We start from the raw sequence: 18380 nt of genomic DNA on the forward strand, positions 1-18380 counted from the left end.
TGGCACATAAAGCTTGATGACAGGGTGTTTGCCAATTCAGAATACAGACTATCATACTCGTTCCGTGGATTCTGCTCATGCATAATGATCTGCATCCTCAACTCATAACTTGTTGCCTGCATCCAGCTGACCATTTGTGTGTGTGTGTGAATCAAGTTGGCCATACACCATTAATAAAATAAAACATGAAAACACTCAAAATATAATCAAATTCATTTTGAACTTATTTTATCAATGGGATATCAATTGAATGTCCTACACGATGCTCAAATAAATAACATACAATGTAGTATTAAATAGTCAATGATATCATCATAAAGTTACAACTCACATTCCCAATGAATAAATCATCTTCCGTGAATCGGAAGATTATTCAGCTACATCGCATTTGATCGTGAAAACCCTTTAGGAACTTTATCAGAGCAACCGAAGTACAAGTTTGAATTGGCAACTGATTATTACCCAAACCAAGTAATGTTTCTTTTTATAAGTGTTCTGATACATCAAGATTGCACATATGGGGGGGGGGGGGGGGGGTTCAAAATTTTCGATAAACAATGTACAGTATTCACAACAACAGAAACACCAACATTTTATTATCTTGTAGATTGAAAAGAAAAGGTGTACTTTGGTCTATTGTGAGCATATTTATTTTTTGAATGCCACTCATAAGGATGCAATGCAACGGCAAGAGGACTGCACACCGTTTTAATGCAGGAACCCCAGATAAATAAAAGATCATGTCCGCAAGCTGTTTTATTTATCGTGCACACTTGTAAAGGGGCTGGCAGGATAGCCTGCAGATATGCACACGCTTGCCTCCGAGTGGTCTAGCCTGGGTTTAAATATTGGTCCAGCTATAAACTGTCATCGTGGTGTTTCACAGGTATGGCGAGGTATCAATGTGAGCACTTATCCCTTGGATTGACACCAAGTCGGATGTCCTGTCTGCTATCCATTAGTTGGTGGATGTTGGTGGATTCCTGTCCGAATGTGCAGGGAGCATGGCATCAGTGGTACGTAATGCAACCAGCTTGGTAACCAGCGTAATGCAAACTTGGTGATGATGCAACCAGCGGGTCAAATTCAGAATTGAATGCCAGTCTAATATGCATTTGCAAATAACAGTTTGGGATTGACAAATTGCTCTCCCAACTATCATTCAATAATCTGTCCAAGAAGAACATTTTAAATCATACAACTGTGTTTTTATACCTTAATTACAATCTTTGTCTGTTGCAGGGCATCCCTGTGTTTCGTCGTTTTCGACAGTGCTGTTCTATATCTCGTCTGCGCAAGTCAAGTTGGATTTTATGATCAAACAAATGCAAGAAGAAAAAAATGCACTTTCAAATCTGTCATTGTTGATGACATAAAATAAAAAAAAGCAATTCATTTTTTCACTGGTAAATCGTTTTGACGATAAACCAATCGTAAAGAAGGCAAAAAAAAAGAGAGGAATGTTTAAAATGAAAATGGCATTCCAAATCTCAGATTCCTGATACAAAGATTACCATTTCATGTGAATCCCTGAGAAATGGATTAACCACACAAACACCCATGTGAAGTGTGGCACTTTTATTCCTCACATTTTCTGAGATTAAAAATGCAAGATTTAAAAGCTCTTTACCCATGGCACTTTTGATGAGCTAAAAGGTCAAATTCTTGGAATACTAAAATTATTAACCTCTCAATTTCCTTCTACATTTTAAAATCCCTATGCTTCCACAAACCTTGACATGTGTCTGAGGCCAACTAAGCAAAAACAAGAATTTAACAGAAAAGTAAAAATTCAATGAAGCCAACCATGCTTAAGTCAAGCAAAATGACAGCAGTAAAAACTATATTAAAACCAAATAAAGAATGCAATTATTACTATACATGGAAATAGAGTTTAATAGATGAAGACTGCAGAAAAAGAAGAAGGGGAAACCATTAATTACACGAGACATTATCAGCTCGTGTTCCAAGTCAACGGATGCCCTGAAACACAAAAGGCAGGTGGTTTATACAAACATTCAACTCTTCAAGAGAAATACAAATAGTATATATAAATATAATATACAGTGATTCCCCGGTTTACATACACCCAGTTTCTCCACATTTGTTCATACGAACATGATACTCTATCATCATGTTTCCTCTTTCGAACGCTCGACGAACATGGCTTTTTTAAACATATCGCGCCAAGCTCTAAATGCAGAAAATCGCACCTCGAGAGTCAATTACACATTCGCATCATAATTTACACCTCATTCACATGGGCTTCACCCCATCACTCTTCTGCAATTCCACGTCATTATCTCCACGAGTTCCTTTCCAGCACGAGAGAAAGCATTCTCTCCAAGAAGTTCCTTACTGGCACGAGAGAAAGCATTCTCTCTAAGTGTTGTTTATACCAGCACGAGAGAAAGCATTCACTCCACGGGTTATTTACCGGCAAGAGAGAAAGCATTCTCTCCAAGAAGTTCCTTACTGGCACGAGAGAAAGCATTCTCTCCAAGAAGTTCCTTACTGGCACGAGAGAAAGCATTCTCTCTACGAGTTCCTTTCCAGCACAAGAGAAAGCATTCTCTCCAAGATGTTCCTTACTGGCACGTGAGAAAGCATTCTCTCTAAGTGTTGTTTATACCAGCACGAGATAAAGCATTCTCTCCAAGAAGTTCCTTACTGGCACGAGAGAAAGCATTCTCTCCAAGAAGTTCCTTACTGGCACGAGAGAAAGCATTCTCTCCAAGAAATTCCTTACTGGCACGAGAGAAAGCATTCTCTCCACGAGTTAATTTCCAGCACAAGAGAAAGCATTCTCTCCAAGAAGTTCCTTACTGTTACAGGCACGAGAGAAAGCATTCTCTCCACGAGTTCCTTTCCAGCACGAGAGAAAGCATTCTCTCCAAGAAGTTCCTTACTGGCACGAGAGAAAGCATTCTCTCCAAGAAGTTCCTTACTGGCATGAGAGAAAGCATTCTCTCCAAGAAGTTCCTTACTTGCACGAGAGAAAGCATTCTCTCCAAGAAGGTCCTTACTGGCATGAGAGAAAGCATTCTCTCCAAGAAGTTCCTTACTGGCACAAGAGAAAGCATTCTCTCCAAGAAGTTCCTTACTGGCATGAGAGAAAGCATTCTCTCTAAGTGTTGTTTACCAGCACGAGAGAAAGCATTCACTCCACGGGTTATTTACCGGCAAGAAAGAAAGCATTCACTCCAAGGGTTATTTACCGGCAAGAGAGACAGCTGCCTGCTTCACTTCGCCATACCCCCCTCTAACGAGCTCATTATCCCTTGTCACCCCTTTCACTACGCAAGTTTGATCTACTCTAATATATTTATTCTTGTTTTTAAAAGTACATTTTATAACGTTTAATGTAAAAAAAAAAAAAAAAAAAATTTAATTGCCTTTCAAACATACCACACAGAGTGGCACAGGAAATCGGACGAGAAAACCATTGTGCAAGCAGGGCGCAGGGATTCATTCATGCTCTCATGATGCATCTGGCCTTTCTGGTGGCACCATACTGTACTGTGTCATACTGTATTTGTACACGTTGACCTCCCCAAATTGCCATGTCTGTCAATTGGCCAAAACAAATTGTTCGTACAAGTTGTGTTCGGTGTTGCACTTAGTGAGCATTTTTCATTTTTTTGCTGTAATAACGATTAACAATGGCCAGTAGTGTAAAGCAAGTAGTACCAGTGACCATGGTGAAAAGCTTTTTGGTCTGGTCTCATCAGAGAAAAACGCAAACAGAATGAAGTAGTAACAAAAACACGTTTCATAGATACAGAGGAATAAGCTCAATGGTCATTGGTTGATTCAGGGGGCACCCAGTAGCCAATATGATAGGAGGATGGATCATCTGTCGATGATTCACTAATATTGGTGCAGGGAGTTAAGATTGTCAAAACAAATACAATGTGCGCACAAATTCCTTTTGTCGACAAAGTACAGGATCATTTGACTTGATAAATGTTGCTTCCATTATGCGGAAGTGTGTATGTGTGTGTGCCTTGCTCAGGGTTCAGAACCAGCTTTCATTCCATTGCTCTGCACACAAAGGATTACTTAAAATATGAGATCCAATTGCTGAAGCACATGGAACACCAGCCATACTTTGTACATTCCGACATGTCCGCCATGGTAGTCTTTGTCCAGTTGATAAATGACAGTCAAAGAGACATGCTGTTTAATGTGTTCCATCAATCACAAAGATGTACGGCCCACGTACTGAGCTCAGAATTGACACTTAAACTCGGAAACAACATTGCTGGGTTGAATGGTAGGCAGTACATCCTTACGGATTGACGGAAGCGGCCTGCGGGTGGTGAAAATTACTCGTAGTTGAACAGTATAGTGTTACGGATTCGTCACTTCCGCTGTTGTGGTTTTCCTCCCCTTGAAAGATTTCTGATTCAAGGTACAATTATTGTCTTCCAAAGGTTTATTGTTTATGAACAGTTATTAAAAGTTAAAAAGGTAAACTTAAAATGATACAGGAAATCGTGCCCCGGAAAACGACGAGCGAAGAAGAAGAGGTCGTGAGGAAAAGGTCGAAGAAGAAACGTGTCTTGAAGCTCCATTGCGAGCGTGGTCGAGCGAACGGCGTCGAGGGAACTTTGAGTCCGTGAAAAGAATCTCATGCGACTGGTGATATCGCCGGAGTATTGTGGAGCCTGCGTAGTCGGGTATCGGCATTGAGATTTCCAGAGAATCCTTGCCTAGAAGCTCCGGCTCGAGTGAGAGCCGTCCGCCATTTCGCCCCGCGCGCTGCCTTCATCGGAAAAGGTTTTTGTCGCGTCGGCCGGGCTTATCCTCCGGTGGTTTGCCGAGGACGGCTGTGCAATAAAGCGGCGTTTGAGGAGTACACGGCGATTCGCTGATTGAACGGCAAACGTGTACGTCGGCGCTCGTCTTTGGAGATTTTCCATGCTACCGCGAGTTTGCTGGGTGTTGGACCATGTGACTTCGGTGTCGCTTCAACCGTCAACGCCTCGATTGCTCTTGATCGGACATTGTTCCAATGATCGCCGGAGCGAATCAACTTCATCTTGAAGGTTATAGAGACATTGAAGAGGTTCTTTCCATGTACTGGGAACAGTGAGTTCGATTACTTTAACAGATGGTACCATCCTAAGATATTGATTGTATGGTGGCTGGCTATCAGGGTTGTATCATAATTCCTGTGTGATTTTTTATATATTATTTTTGTTGATAACCATTGGTCTGGTTTCGATCTTGATTTTGACACGGAGTAATACATTTCTTTTCTGCCGTGGCTCCACCCGGGGTTCGGGGGTATACCGAGACCAGGGGGTCGGGGAGGAGCACGTAACAATAGGAGTAATTGTACACCGTCGAAACATTGAGATTTGATTCTCGAAACGTTGAGACACTTTTTCTTTCCAGGGTAGACAGGTACACCGGACATTTATCAGGTCCAATTGTTTCTTTCATTTGCTTAACTCAGGAACTTGTGCAAGTACCTGTTAATAACTTGCTCAGGATATCCATTATCAAGGAGGATCGACCTCATGGTCAGGACTTCATTAGGGAGTTTGTCTGCTGTGCAAATATTCATTGCTCTATTGACCAGAGTAATATCAGTCCAATCTTGTACCTAATGGGACTATAAGAATCCCGTATACTGTCCAGTAAATGTCTAGTATACTGTCCAGTAAATGTTGGAATGACGAGTGTTTTCTGAAAATATAAGGTAAGTGAGATGAGCGTTTTCTGAGAATATAAGGTAAGTGACGTGTTTGTGGGGTTTCAGGTTTTGATTTCATTAATGTTTAAAATTCCCCGTGCTTACAGATCAAGTTCGAACTTCACGACGTTTCGATCATTTCTGACAAAGTTATCGCACTTTGAACTTTGGGAATTCTGATAATTCTGATGATCCTTACCTCAGTGCCATTTTAAGTTTTAATTTCCTTTAAAAAAGATTTTCTCTGCAATAATAGGACCGATTGAGATCAAATTTTCACCATAGGAGGGACTCAGTCTGTAGAATATTTTAATGGTAATTATGACGTCACAGGTCACGTGGTTCGGGCGCCATATTGTTTTTCGTGAAAACACGAAAACCCCTTTTTCTCTGCAACGGCTGAACAGATCGAGGCCAAACTTTGCAGGCAGTATCGCATACCCATGACGAACAAAAAAGTCAGCGAGCATGACGTCATGCGTCACATGGTTTCAGAGTTATGACGTTTTTAAGCATGAACCTTTAAAACCGAGCCCCTCCCTCATTCTTGATCCAATCGAGGGGAAACTTCACAGATCTGTTCCGCATGTCAGTCTACTAAAATGTCCTTTTGGAATTTGTGATTGCTCACGTGGTTTGGCAGATATCGTTAATTAAACGAAAATATTTTTTAAAAATGGAAATCTCTTGAATCGCTTTATTGATCAACGTGAAACTTCATACTATAGTAGAAGTCATGGAGTAACAAGTGTGCAAAATTTCAAGTTGATTGGATGTACGGTCTGGAAGCTAGAAGTTGTTATTGCGTGAAGAAGAAGAGGCGTCAAGTGTGCGGATTTAATTATTTATCACATGTACAGACTGAAAGCATTGTTGGACACGACCTGTCACGGTCATTTTAACCTCAAATAAAATTCTAATTTAAGATTTGTAAATAGCTGAGGTATATTAACAAACGAATAAAACAGATTTGGTCAAATTCTGACTTTTTTAACTCGATCGCATTTGACAGAGTTGTATCAAGCTGAGGAAGAAGAAACCTCGCATTGGCTTCTCCAATGTGCCATAAAAAAATGGATATCTCTTGAATCGCTCGTACCTCAGACCGTGAGTTGGTAATAATTTATATAATTCACACAGTGCAATACGTGCAGGCCGCTCCACGGAGCGACCTTGCGGGCTTATCAACGAGGCGAGGCGTGACACATGTGTCTCAGCATACCTCAGATCAAGTTTGAAAACCAGCATCAACCGTGCATAAATTTGCATATTCGATCATTTTTGACATAGTTATGGCACTTTGAACTTTGGTAGGGGACATGTATTGCAGCGCAATACTCAGAATGCTTGTTAATTTACTTATGACATCATTTTTTTTGGTGATGTAATTTTTCACTGTCACACATAGTTTAAGACACGACTAAAACAAATCCCGAGAAAACTGGATACATTTTTTTTTTTTTTTTAAACAAAAAATGCATTTTAAATGACAAAATAGATGTGTAGCTTTTGGACTTTGTAGTGGTGACGTGAATCCATTTTAGATTTTAACGAGCACATATTGCCTACAAAGCAGACACAATGCTTTCGTCAAAATAAACAAAGGATTCATTTGTAGCTTTGGTTATGGTGTTACAAATTAAATGTGCTCTGTGTTTGTCGCATACTGCATCCACCCAACATTTGTTTACAATCAGCGGTGTGCAAGCGGTCCAAGGGCACTGTACTGCATATGCAAATAGGAAATCAACAACCTGTGACGTTAAAACCATGGTATACATTGTGAAGGAGCATTACTCATACCTCTGGATCTGTGCTTTCATCCTTTGCTTGTGACATTAAATCCCCGATGTTCTTTTCAAGGTCATCAATCCGCAAACTCATTTCATCAAGTAGAGAGAAAGTCAAGAAAATAATCCAAATTCTGTTTTATTCATGTCATTAATATCTGGAGACTGATATACCAAAATGGCACTCTACGACATTGCGACGTTGACCTATATGCCTCCACCCACATTATTACATCATTATACATACTTTTGTACAAGGTTGATTTAAATCTCTTCAGCTGTTCTGACATATCAGATTTATACCTGACATGACCTCTGACGTTGAAATCGAATCAATTCATCCTTGCATCATAATGCTTATTTATACTGTACCAAGTTTTTTTAGCCTGGTGTTGGCTCAGCGGTTAGGGTGCCGGCTTGGGATCCTAGGATCCTGGGTTCGAATCCCGGTCAATCACTGAATTAACACCAGGGGGGTTGACTCAGCCTGTCATCCTTCCGAGGTCGGCAAATTGAGTACCAGCTTGCTGGGATGAATGATCCCGGTGTGTACCCCAATTTAGAATAGGTACACCGTATCCCTGCGCATCGTAAGAGGCGACTAAGGGTTGGCGCCAGGAAGGGCATCCGGCCATAAAAACATTGCCTCAAACAGGGAACCATGATTGTCATGGGGGGAGGGGGGGAGGGGGGGAGAGGATACTGTACCAAGTTTATATATATAGAATATAGATACTGTACCAAGTTTGATCAAAAGGGGGGAAAAATAGGAACTGAAGAAAAATAAATTAGAGAAAGGGAAGAGAGGACAGCAGAGGACAAGAAGGGCTCGATATATTGGGCAGGATGTTTCAGAAAAAAGTGAAAAAGTGGTTTGGAAAATAAATGATTGAAGGGTGGGGAGGGAAAGTGTATGGGAAGAAAGACTAAAATAAATATTACACCTTTTTTGGGCAATCTACAAATTAAATAATTTGCCACTTAAATTTGTGTCAAATTAAATAATTTGCAGATGGTCTCTTTCAAAAGACAAGACATCGGCCATAGCACTAGTAAACCAAGTTTTGTGTGTAAAAGAAACAAAATGTTGTTACATTTATGGGGGGTAGGTAAAAGGATCCCATAGGAAAGGTAGGATTGTATAATTTATAGCATGGGCCGTGTCATGCGTAGAAGAAACCTCAATGTAATAAGTAGGGAAACCAGCTTACGGTTGTTTATGTGGTCTTCACACGGGGAGGGGGTGGGGGGACATGCTAATTAGTGTAGGGATTAAGGTTAGTTTCCCCAGTGTGCAATTCCCTCAGGAACAAACCAAGCTATGATAAATTCCTAACATTTTACAAACCAAGCTAATCCAGCCCCATGAACACTTACCACACTTGCAATAAGCCAGGAAGAGCCAATTGGACTAAGCCCCGCCTCTAAAGGACGAAAAAGGCCATGAGGCCACGCCCCGATGGACGCGATTTGACCATGGATGTAGGCGGGGCGAACTGGGAGGCGAACAATACGATTGGCTCTGAAGAGTGAAGAGGAAGAGGTCGCTCTCTATTGGTCTTGGACAAGGAGACTTCGCCATCTTTATCATCTTGGTCGGGACAATTGTATTTTTTTTATTTTTTTTTGTATACAAGACTGAGGCTCGTGAAAGAACCAACATTAATCACACAGAAAGACAAACCGACACATAAAACATATAACATGGGGAGCGGTAGACAAGATGGGGCGAGAGGGGGAGGAACACAAACACAACATCTGAGAGCAGGGACATCGAGAGATCTGTGGGAGGGAGAGGGCTTTTGGGGGGAGGCATGGGAAGGGGGGGTGGGAGAGGTATAAAACATATGGAAACTGCCAGGACTTCCAGGAAAGAAGTTGGAATTTCAAACAAGGTGGATCTGGGGTGAATTCGTGGGGGTAGAAAAGATCAAGGTTTTGGATGGGGAAAGATAAGAGATGGTGGTGAACAGCTGTTTTAAAGACCTGGTGGGAGCAGTGGGATTGAAGGGAGTGTGGGAGTTTGTTCCAGAGGCAGGAGAAAAGAGGAATGAAAGAGTGAAGGTGAGCAGAGAGCCGAGATTTCGGCAGTTTAACCATCAGAGGGCTGCTGGCAGATCTTGTGCGACCTGTAGGAATATTTGGGGGACAAAGCACAGAGAGAGCTGGGGGAGCAAGGCCGGAGAGGAGTCGGTAGAAGACAGAAAGACCACCTACCTGTCTGCGGTGATTGAGTGAAAGGCCCTCGGAGATAGCTTCATCACGGGAGATTCCAATGATTCTGAAAGGTTTGGTTTCAACAGCTTGAAGCCGAGCTAGGTGTGAGGCAGGAGCACCGGCCCATAGGGGAGAACAGTATTCCATTGAGCTGCGGATGAAAGCCTTGTATGTGGTGAGGAGCTCAGGTGTGCCGAGGAAGGACTTCGCACGACGGAGGATGCCCAGTCGGCGACTGGCTTTGGAGGCCAGCTTGGAAATGTGGTTTTCCCAAGAAAGATCATGGCAGATAGTGAGACCAAAAGCTTGAGCGACAGAACTTCTTGGAGAGGATTGTTGAGAAAGTAGATGGGAGGGTTGTCCAGTCGATCTTTTCGGAGAGACAGAGTAAGAGTGTGAGATTTGTCAGGATTGAAAGACATGTTCCACTTGTTTGACCAGTCTGTGATTTTGTCCAGGTCTTCAGAGAGTGAGGAGGCTGCAGACTGCCGATCTGAGGGAAGAGGAATGGAGCGGCAGAGAGTGGAGTCATCAGCAAAGAGATAGAGAGGATTTTCCAGAGTCGGAGAGATCATTGATAAAGACCAGAAAAAGTACAGGGCCCAGAACACTGCCTTGGGGAACTCCAGCCTGAACAGGAAGGGGAGATGAGAGAAATCCATTCAGGGCCACACGTTGTCTATGACCAGAGAGGAAGTCCGCAAGCCATGCACGGAGATTTCCATGGATACCATAGGAGGAGAGTTTGGTGAGCAGAGCTGGGTGCCAGACCGTATCGAAAGCACATGATATGTCAAGGGAGACGGCTCTGATTTCCTGTTTGGCATTGAGGACCTCCATCCATTGTTGAGACAGCAGAAGCAGCATGTCCAGAGTAGAATGACCTGATCTGAATCCAAATTGATGATCGGAGATCAAGCTATTGGAGAAGAGGAAGGATTTCATATCCGAAGCAATGATGGATTCCATGACTTTGCTGATAATTGGGAGCAGGCTGATTGGTCTGTAGTTGCAAGGATCTGTTTTTGCACCTTTTTTGTGTAAAGCGGTAATGTTTGCTGATTTCCAGGATGCTGGCAGATGACCTTGAGCAAAAGAGAGGGTGAAAAGAACAGTGAGAGGGTGAGATAGAGCGGCAGAGCAGGATTTTAGGACCCGTGGGCTGATGCCGTCTGGTCCAGTTGCAGAATCAGAGTCGAGGTTTGACAAAAACTCCTCCACCTTGTCAGGAGAGGACACAGAGTCCAGGAGCAGTTGGGTTCGACTGGGTAAGGTGGGAACAGAGAGAGATGGGTTTGGGACACAAGATTTTGAGGCAAACACAGAGTTGAGGCATTCGGCTTTGTCACGTGCGGTGTCAACTGTGTAGCCATTTGAGGTAAGGGAGGGGATGGAGGGAGAACAAACACCAGAAACGGATTTGACCAGACGCCACCAGGATTTGGAGGAAGGAGACAGGTTTGAGAGTTCATTCTTGAGTGTGGAGAGATAGTGCTTCCTGGCACTCCTGAGGGTATGGGCGTTTTGAGGAGGTTTTGACAGTGGTGCTCTGTCAGGAAGCTGAAGGTCACGCTGTCCGTTACAAGGTTAAACAGTGTGTGGAGAAAGCCTCATCCCCGGGCGCCCATGGTGCCTTCGACACGCGGTGTCCGACGTCGCCTTTTAGGGCAACCTTCAACGTGCGGTGGTGCCGCCATTTTGAGCTTCCCATTGGAGGGAGGCTTTTTTTTTTTTTAGCTTTGAGCCTCCAGTTTCAACGGCCACTGCCAATCTCATCAAAATAACTCATTGCGGCCAAGCTAAGTGCTGGCTGAAGGAGTTTTATTTTATTTCATTTCCCCCTGTGTGATCGTATTTGAATCCGTGTGTGGAAGTACCTCCGTTAGGAATTAAATTTACCTCAACATTTATTTCGACATTTTCACCACTTGCTTTATTTTAATCATTTTATTTGTTGTATTTACTGTGGTGTTTGCACATTTTGTGGGTTCGGGAATAAGCCCGTGTTTCTTTTCGTTTTGTGAGATAAACGTCTCGCAGCCTCCATCACGCGCGCGCAATAACCGTCAAAAATTTGGGACGTCGCCTTGGGAATAAAGCTGGTTCGGCTATTCGTCCAAGGCTGGTCTTGACTAACTACGGACAGGACAATATAAATATATTTCAGCAAACCAAGCAAAGGATATTTCTGTTGATTATCTGATCAGACATGCCCTGGAACTTGTCCTGCATTTGCTGCATGAGTGTTTGCACCTAAACATACAAACAAAAAAAAACAAGAATAGTGTTTTCACCTATTAAAAACAACAACACCAATATTCACAATGTCTTCAGGAAAAATGATTCAAGGAAGAGTGAAAACATTTCCCCATTTTCTAAAACTGAGACAAAAAACATGACTCCTAGTCCAGGAACCAAGTGAGTCGATTGCATCACCCATGGTTGACCGAGTGGGATAATTTGCTAATTTCATAAATCTAATCCTTATCCTCTGAACTTGATTTTCACTTGTCATTTGGACATTATGGAAAGTACCAAAAATGGTCAATAAGCACAGTCTTTAAAAACGCTAAACGATAAAGGAGCGAAGCTGCATAACTTGCAGCTTTTAACTAACATGGCTAACAAGTACATATAAATAGTCCCAAGCATCTCTTGAGGTTGTAGTTCAGACCCCTGCTAATTTTTGGGGACCCCTTGGGAGCCCCTCTGATCCACTGGAAGGCTGGCTGAGAGGTAATAGAAGAATCTAAGACTGAGAAATCCTGCAGACCATCGAATAGAAGGGCTGTATCGGGTTTCAGAGCAATCGGTTGCAAAACCAGGGACGGGAAGGGATCCAAAGTTATTTGGGGTAAACCTCCAACCCCCCCCTCCCCCCGCCCCCACCCCCCTCCCCGGGAGGTCCCATAATCTGAGACTTGGTGGAACGAAGTGGAAGGGGGAGCCAGCGATTTCGCAGACCTGCGATTTAGCGGTGCCAGCTAGCATGCTGTGCCACCTAGCTAGGCCCCTTAAGCTGTGGGTATTGTGTGCATGCTGTGCCAGCTAACGAGGCCCCTTAAGCTGTGGGTATTGTGTGCATGCTGTGCCAGCTAGCTAGGCCGCTTAAGCTGTGGGTATTGTGTGCATGCTGTGCCAGCGAGCTAGGCCCCTTAAGCTGTGGGTGTTGTGTGCATGCTGTGCCAGCCAGTTAGGCCTCTTAAGGTGTGGGTATTGTGTGCATGCTATGCCAGCTAGGCCTCTTAAGGTGTGGGTGTTGTGCGCATGCTATGCCAGCGAGGAAGGCCTCTCAACGTGTGGATATTGTGTGTGTCATGTATGAAGCTGCAAATATTCACCGTTTTATCCCGACACCGTGACCGCGGGTTTATTTCCGTTTCCGGGAGTTACGGTTCAGCTCAGAAGGCGCTGGGGTGAATCGGGCCTGTATCTGCAGAGTCAATAAACGTGTGCAACAATCGATCGTCGTCTGTCGAGATACCTCACAGTGTGCATGCTGTGCCAGCTAGCTAGGCCCCTTAAGCTGTGGGTATTGTGTACATGCTGTGCCAGCTAGCTAGGCCCCTTAAGCTGTGCCAGCCAGCTAGGCCCCTTAAGCTGTGGGTATTGTGTGCATGCTGTGCCAGCTAGCGAGGCCCCTTAAGGTGTGGGTGCTGTGTGCATGCTATGCCAGCTAGCTCGGCCCCTTCAGCTGTGGGTATTGTGTGCATGCTGTGCCAGCTAGGTAGGCCCCTTAAGCTGTAGGTATTGTGTGCATGCTGTACCAGCTAGGTAGGCCCCTTAAGCTGTGGGTGTTGTGTGCATGCATTGCCAGCTAGGTAGGCCCCTCAAGCTGTAGGTATTGTGTGCATGCTGTGCCAGCTAGGTAGGCCCCTTAAGCTGTGGGTAATGTGTGCATGCTGTGCCAGCTAGCTAGGCCCCTTAAGCTGTGGGTATTGTGTGCACGCTGTGCCAGCTAGCTCGGCCCCTTAAGCTGTAGGTATTGTGTGCATGCTGTGCCAGCTAGCTAGGCCCCTTAAGCTGTGGGTATTGTGTGCACGCTGTGCCAGCTAGCTAGGTCCCTTAAGCTGTAGGTATTGTGTGCATGCTGTGCCAGCTAGCTAGGCCCCTTAAGCTGTGGGTGTTGTGTGCATGCTGTGCCAGCTAGCTAGGCCCCTTAAGCTCTAGGTATTGTGTGCACACTGTGCCAGCTAGCTAGGCCCCTTAAGCTGTAGGTATTGTGTGCATGCTGTGCCAGCTAGCTAGGCCCCTTAAGCTGTGGGTGTTGTGTGCATGCTGTGCCAGCTAGCTAGGCCCCTTAAGCTGTAGGTATTGTGTGCACGCTGTGCCAGCTAGCTCGGCCCCTTCAGCTGTGGGTACTGTGTGCATGCTGTGCCAGCTAGCTAGGCCCCTTAAGCTGTGGGTATTGTGTGCACGCTGTGCCAGCTAGCTAGGCCCCTTAAGCTGTAGGTATTGTGTGCATGCTATGCCAGCTAGCTAGGCCCCTTAAGCTGTAGGTGTTGTGTGCATGCTGTGCCAGCTAGCTAGGCCCCTTAAGCTGTGGGTGTTGTGTGCATGCTGTGCCAGCTAGCTCGGCCCCTTAAGCGGTGGGTGTTGTGTGCATGCTATGTCAGCTAGCTCGGCCCCTTCAGCTGTGGGTGTTGTGTGCATGCTGTGCCAGCTAGCTCGGCCCCTTAAACTGTGGGTATTGTGTGCATGCTGTGCCAGCTAGCTAGGCCCCTTAAGCTGTGGGTATTGTGTGCATGCTGTGCCAGCGAGCTAGGCCCCTCAAGCTGTGGGTGTTGTGTGCATGCTGTGCCAGCTAGCTAGGCCCCTTAAGCTGTGGATATTGTGTGCATGCTGTGCCAGCTAGCTAGGCCCCTTAAGCTGTGGGTGTTGCGTGCATGCTGTGCCAGCTAGCTAGGCCCCTTAAGCTGTGGGTATTGTGTGCATGCTGTGCCAGCTAGCTAGGCCCCTTAAGCTGTGGGTATTGTGTGCATGCTGTGCCAGCTAGCTAGGCCCCTTAAGCTGTGGGTATTGTGTGCATGCTGTGCCAGCTAGCTAGGCCCTTTAAGCTGTGGGTATTGTGTGCATGCTGTGCCAGCTAGCTAGGCCCCTCAAGCTGTGGGTATTGTGTGCATGCTGTGCCAGCTAGCTAGGGCCCTTAAGCTGTGGGTGTTGTGTGCATGCTGTGCCAGCTAGCTAGGCCCCTTAAGCTGTGGGTATTGTGTGCATGCTGTGCCAGCTAGCTAGGCCCCTCAAGCTGTGGGTATTGTGTGCATGCTGTGCCAGCCAGCTCGGCCCCTTAAGCTGTGGGTATTGTGTGCATGCTTTGCCAGCCAGCTAGGCCCCTTAAGCTGTGGTATTGTGTGCATGCTGTGCCAGCTAGCTCGGCCCCTTAAGCTGTGGGTATTATGTACATGCTGGGCCAGCTAGGTAGGCCCCTTAAGCTGTGGGTATTGTGTGCACGCTGTGCCAGCGAGCTAGGCCCCTCAAGCTGTGGGTATTGTGTGCATGCTGTGCCAGCGAGCTAGGCCCCTTAAGCTGTGGGTATTGTGTGCATGCTGTGCCAGCTAGCTAGGCCCCTTAAGCTGTGGGTATTGTGTGCATGCTGTGCCAGCGAGCTAGGCCCCTCAAGCTGTGGGTATTGTGTGCATGCTGTGCCAGCTAGCTAGGCCCCTCAAGCTGTAGGTATTGTGTGCATGCTGTGCCAGCGAGCTAGGCCCCTCAAGCTGTGGGTGTTGTGTGCATGCTGTGCCAGCTAGCTAGGCCCCTTAAGCTGTGGGTATTGTGTGCATGCTGTGCCAGCTAGCTCAGCCCCTTAAGCTGTGGGTGTTGTGTGCATGCTGTGCCAGCTAGCTCGGCCCCTTAAGCTGTGGGTGTTGTGTGCATGCTATGTCAGCTAGCTCGGCCCCTTCAGCTGTGGGTGTTGTGTGCATGCTATGTCAGCTAGCTCGGCCCTTTCAGCTGTGGGTGTTGTGTGCATGCTATGTCAGCTAGCTCGGCCCTTTCAGCTGTGGGTGTTGTGTGCATGCTGTTGCTGTCCCAGCTAGCTCGGCCCCTCAAGCTGTGGGTGTTGTGTGCATGCTGTGCCAGCTAGCTCGGCCCCTCAAGCTGTGGGTGTTGTGTGCATGCTGTCCCAGCTAGCTCGGCCCCTCAAGCTGTGGGTGTTGTGTGCATGCTGTGCCAGCTAGCTCGGCCCCTTAAGCTGTGGGTATTGTGTGCATGCTGTGCCAGCTAGCTAGGCCCCTTAAGCTGTGGGTATTGTGTGCACGCTGTGCCAGCGAGCTAGGCCCCTCAAGCTGTGGGTGTTGTGTGCATGCTGTGCCAGCTAGCTCGGCCCCTTAAGCTGTGGGTATTGTGTGCATGCTATGTCAGCTAGCTAGGCCCCTTAAGCTGTGGGTATTGTGTGCATGCTGTGCCACCTAGCTAGGCCCCTTAAGCTGTGGGTATTGTGTGCATGCTGTGCCAGCTAACGAGGCCCCTTAAGCTCTGGGTATTGTGTGCATGCTGTGCCAGCTAGCTAGGCCCCTTAAGCTGTGGGTATTGTGTGCATGCTGTGCCAGCGAGCTAGGCCCCTTAAGCTGTGGGTGTTGTGTGCATGCTGTGCCAGCCAGGTAGGCCTCTTAAGGTGTGGGTATTGTGTACATGCTGTGCCAGCTAGCTAGGCCCCTTAAGCTGTGGGTGTTGTGCGCATGCTGTGCCAGCTAGCTAGGCCCCTTAAGCTGTGGGTATTGTGTGCATGCTGTGCCAGCTAGCTAGGCCCCTTAAGCTGTGGGTGTTGTGCGCATGCTGTGCCAGCTAGCTCGGCCCCTCAAGCTGTGGGTGTTGTGTGCATGCTGTCCCAGCTAGCTCGGCTCCTCAAGCTGTGGGTGTTGTGTGCATGCTGTGCCAGCTAGCTCGGCCCCTTAAGCTGTGGGTATTGTGTGCATGCTGTGCCAGCTAGCTAGGCCCCTTAAGCTGTGGGTATTGTGTGCACGCTGTGCCAGCGAGCTAGGCCCCTCAAGCTGTGGGTGTTGTGTGCATGCTGTGCCAGCTAGCTCGGCCCCTTAAGCTGTGGGTATTGTGTGCATGCTATGTCAGCTAGCTAGGCCCCTTAAGCTGTGGGTATTGTGTGCATGCTGTGCCACCTAGCTAGGCCCCTTAAGCTGTGGGTATTGTGTGCATGCTGTGCCAGCTAACGAGGCCCCTTAAGCTGTGGGTATTGTGTGCATGCTGTGCCAGCTAGCTAGGCCCCTTAAGCTGTGGGTATTGTGTACATGCTGTGCCAGCTAGCTAGGCCCCTTAAGCTGTGGGTGTTGTGCGCATGCTGTGCCAGCTAGCTAGGCCCCTTAAGCTGTGGGTATTGTGTGCATGCTGTGCCAGCTAGCTAGGCCCCTTAAGCTGTGGGTATTGTGTGCATGCTATGCCACCTAGCTAGGCCTCTTAAGGTGTGGGTGTTGTGCGCATGCTATGCCAGCTAGGTAGGCCTCTCAACGTGTGGATATTGTATGTGTCATGGATGAAGCTGCAAATATTCACCGTTTTATCCCGACACCGTGACCGCGGGTTTATTTCTGTTTCCGGGAGTTACGGTTCAGCTCAGAAGGCGCTGGGGTGAATCGGGCCTGTATCTGCAGAGTCAATAAACGTGTGCAACAATCGATCGTCGTCTGTCGAGATACCTCACAGTGTGCATGCTGTGCCAGCTAGCTAGGCCCCTTAAGCTGTGGGTATTGTGTGCATGCTGTGCCAGCTAGCTAGGCCCCTTAAGCTGTGGGTATTGTGTGCATGCTGTGCCAGCTAGCTAGGCCCCTTCAGCTGTGGGTGTTGTGTGCATGCTATGTCAGCTAGCTCGGCCCTTTCAGCTGTGGGTGTTGTGTGCATGCTATGTCAGCTAGCTCGGCCCTTTCAGCTGTGGGTGTTGTGTGCATGCTGTCCCAGCTAGCTCGGCCCCTCAAGCTGTGGGTGTTGTGTGCATGCTGTGCCAGCTAGCTCGGCCCCTCAAGCTGTGGGTGTTGTGTGCATGCTGTCCCAGCTAGCTCGGCCCCTCAAGCTGTGGGTGTTGTGTGCATGCTGTGCCAGCTAGCTCGGCCCCTTAAGCTGTGGGTATTGTGTGCATGCTGTGCCAGCTAGCTAGGCCCCTTAAGCTGTGGGTATTGTGTGCACGCTGTGCCAGCGAGCTAGGCCCCTTAAGCTGTGGGTATTGTGTGCACGCTGTGCCAGCGAGCTAGGCCCCTCAAGCTGTGGGTGTTGTGTGCATGCTGTGCCAGCTAGCTCGGCCCCTTAAGCTGTGGGTATTGTGTGCATGCTATGTCAGCTAGCTAGGCCCCTTAAGCTGTGGGTATTGTGTGCATGCTGTGCCACCTAGCTAGGCCCCTTAAGCTGTGGGTATTGTGTGCATGCTGTGCCAGCTAACGAGGCCCCTTAAGCTGTGGGTATTGTGTGCATGCTGTGCCAGCTAGCTAGGCCCCTTAAGCTGTGGGTATTGTGTGCATGCTGTGCCAGCGAGCTAGGCCCCTTAAGCTGTGGGTGTTGCGTGCATGCTGTGCCAGCCAGGTAGGCCTCTTAAGGTGTGGGTATTGTGTACATGCTGTGCCAGCTAGCTAGGCCCCTTAAGCTGTGGGTGTTGTGCGCATGCTGTGCCAGCTAGCTAGGCCCCTTAAGCTGTGGGTATTGTGTGCATGCTGTGCCAGCTAGCTAGGCCC

At 47.0% G+C, this 18380-nt stretch overlaps 1 protein-coding gene across 1 annotated transcript in view; it reads right to left on the bottom strand.

The window, feature by feature from the left end:
• Positions 1-575: 575 nt before the first annotated feature.
• Positions 576-18380, bottom strand: part of HSBP1 (heat shock factor binding protein 1) — a 42631-nt gene continuing 24826 nt past the window's right edge. The window contains exons 2-4 of the mRNA XM_068129161.2: positions 11898-11964; positions 7508-7596; positions 576-1983 (exon numbers count right to left, since the gene is read on the bottom strand). Coding sequence (XP_067985262.1) covers positions 1972-1983; positions 7508-7596; positions 11898-11964 — 168 coding nt within the window. The 3' untranslated portion in view covers positions 576-1971. The remainder of the gene's footprint in view (positions 1984-7507; positions 7597-11897; positions 11965-18380) is intronic.

The sequence above is a fragment of the Myxine glutinosa genome, chromosome 9 (assembly GCF_964187855.1).
Source record: "Myxine glutinosa chromosome 9, kmMyxGlut1.1, whole genome shotgun sequence".
NCBI classification, from domain to species: domain Eukaryota; kingdom Metazoa; phylum Chordata; class Myxini; order Myxiniformes; family Myxinidae; genus Myxine; species Myxine glutinosa.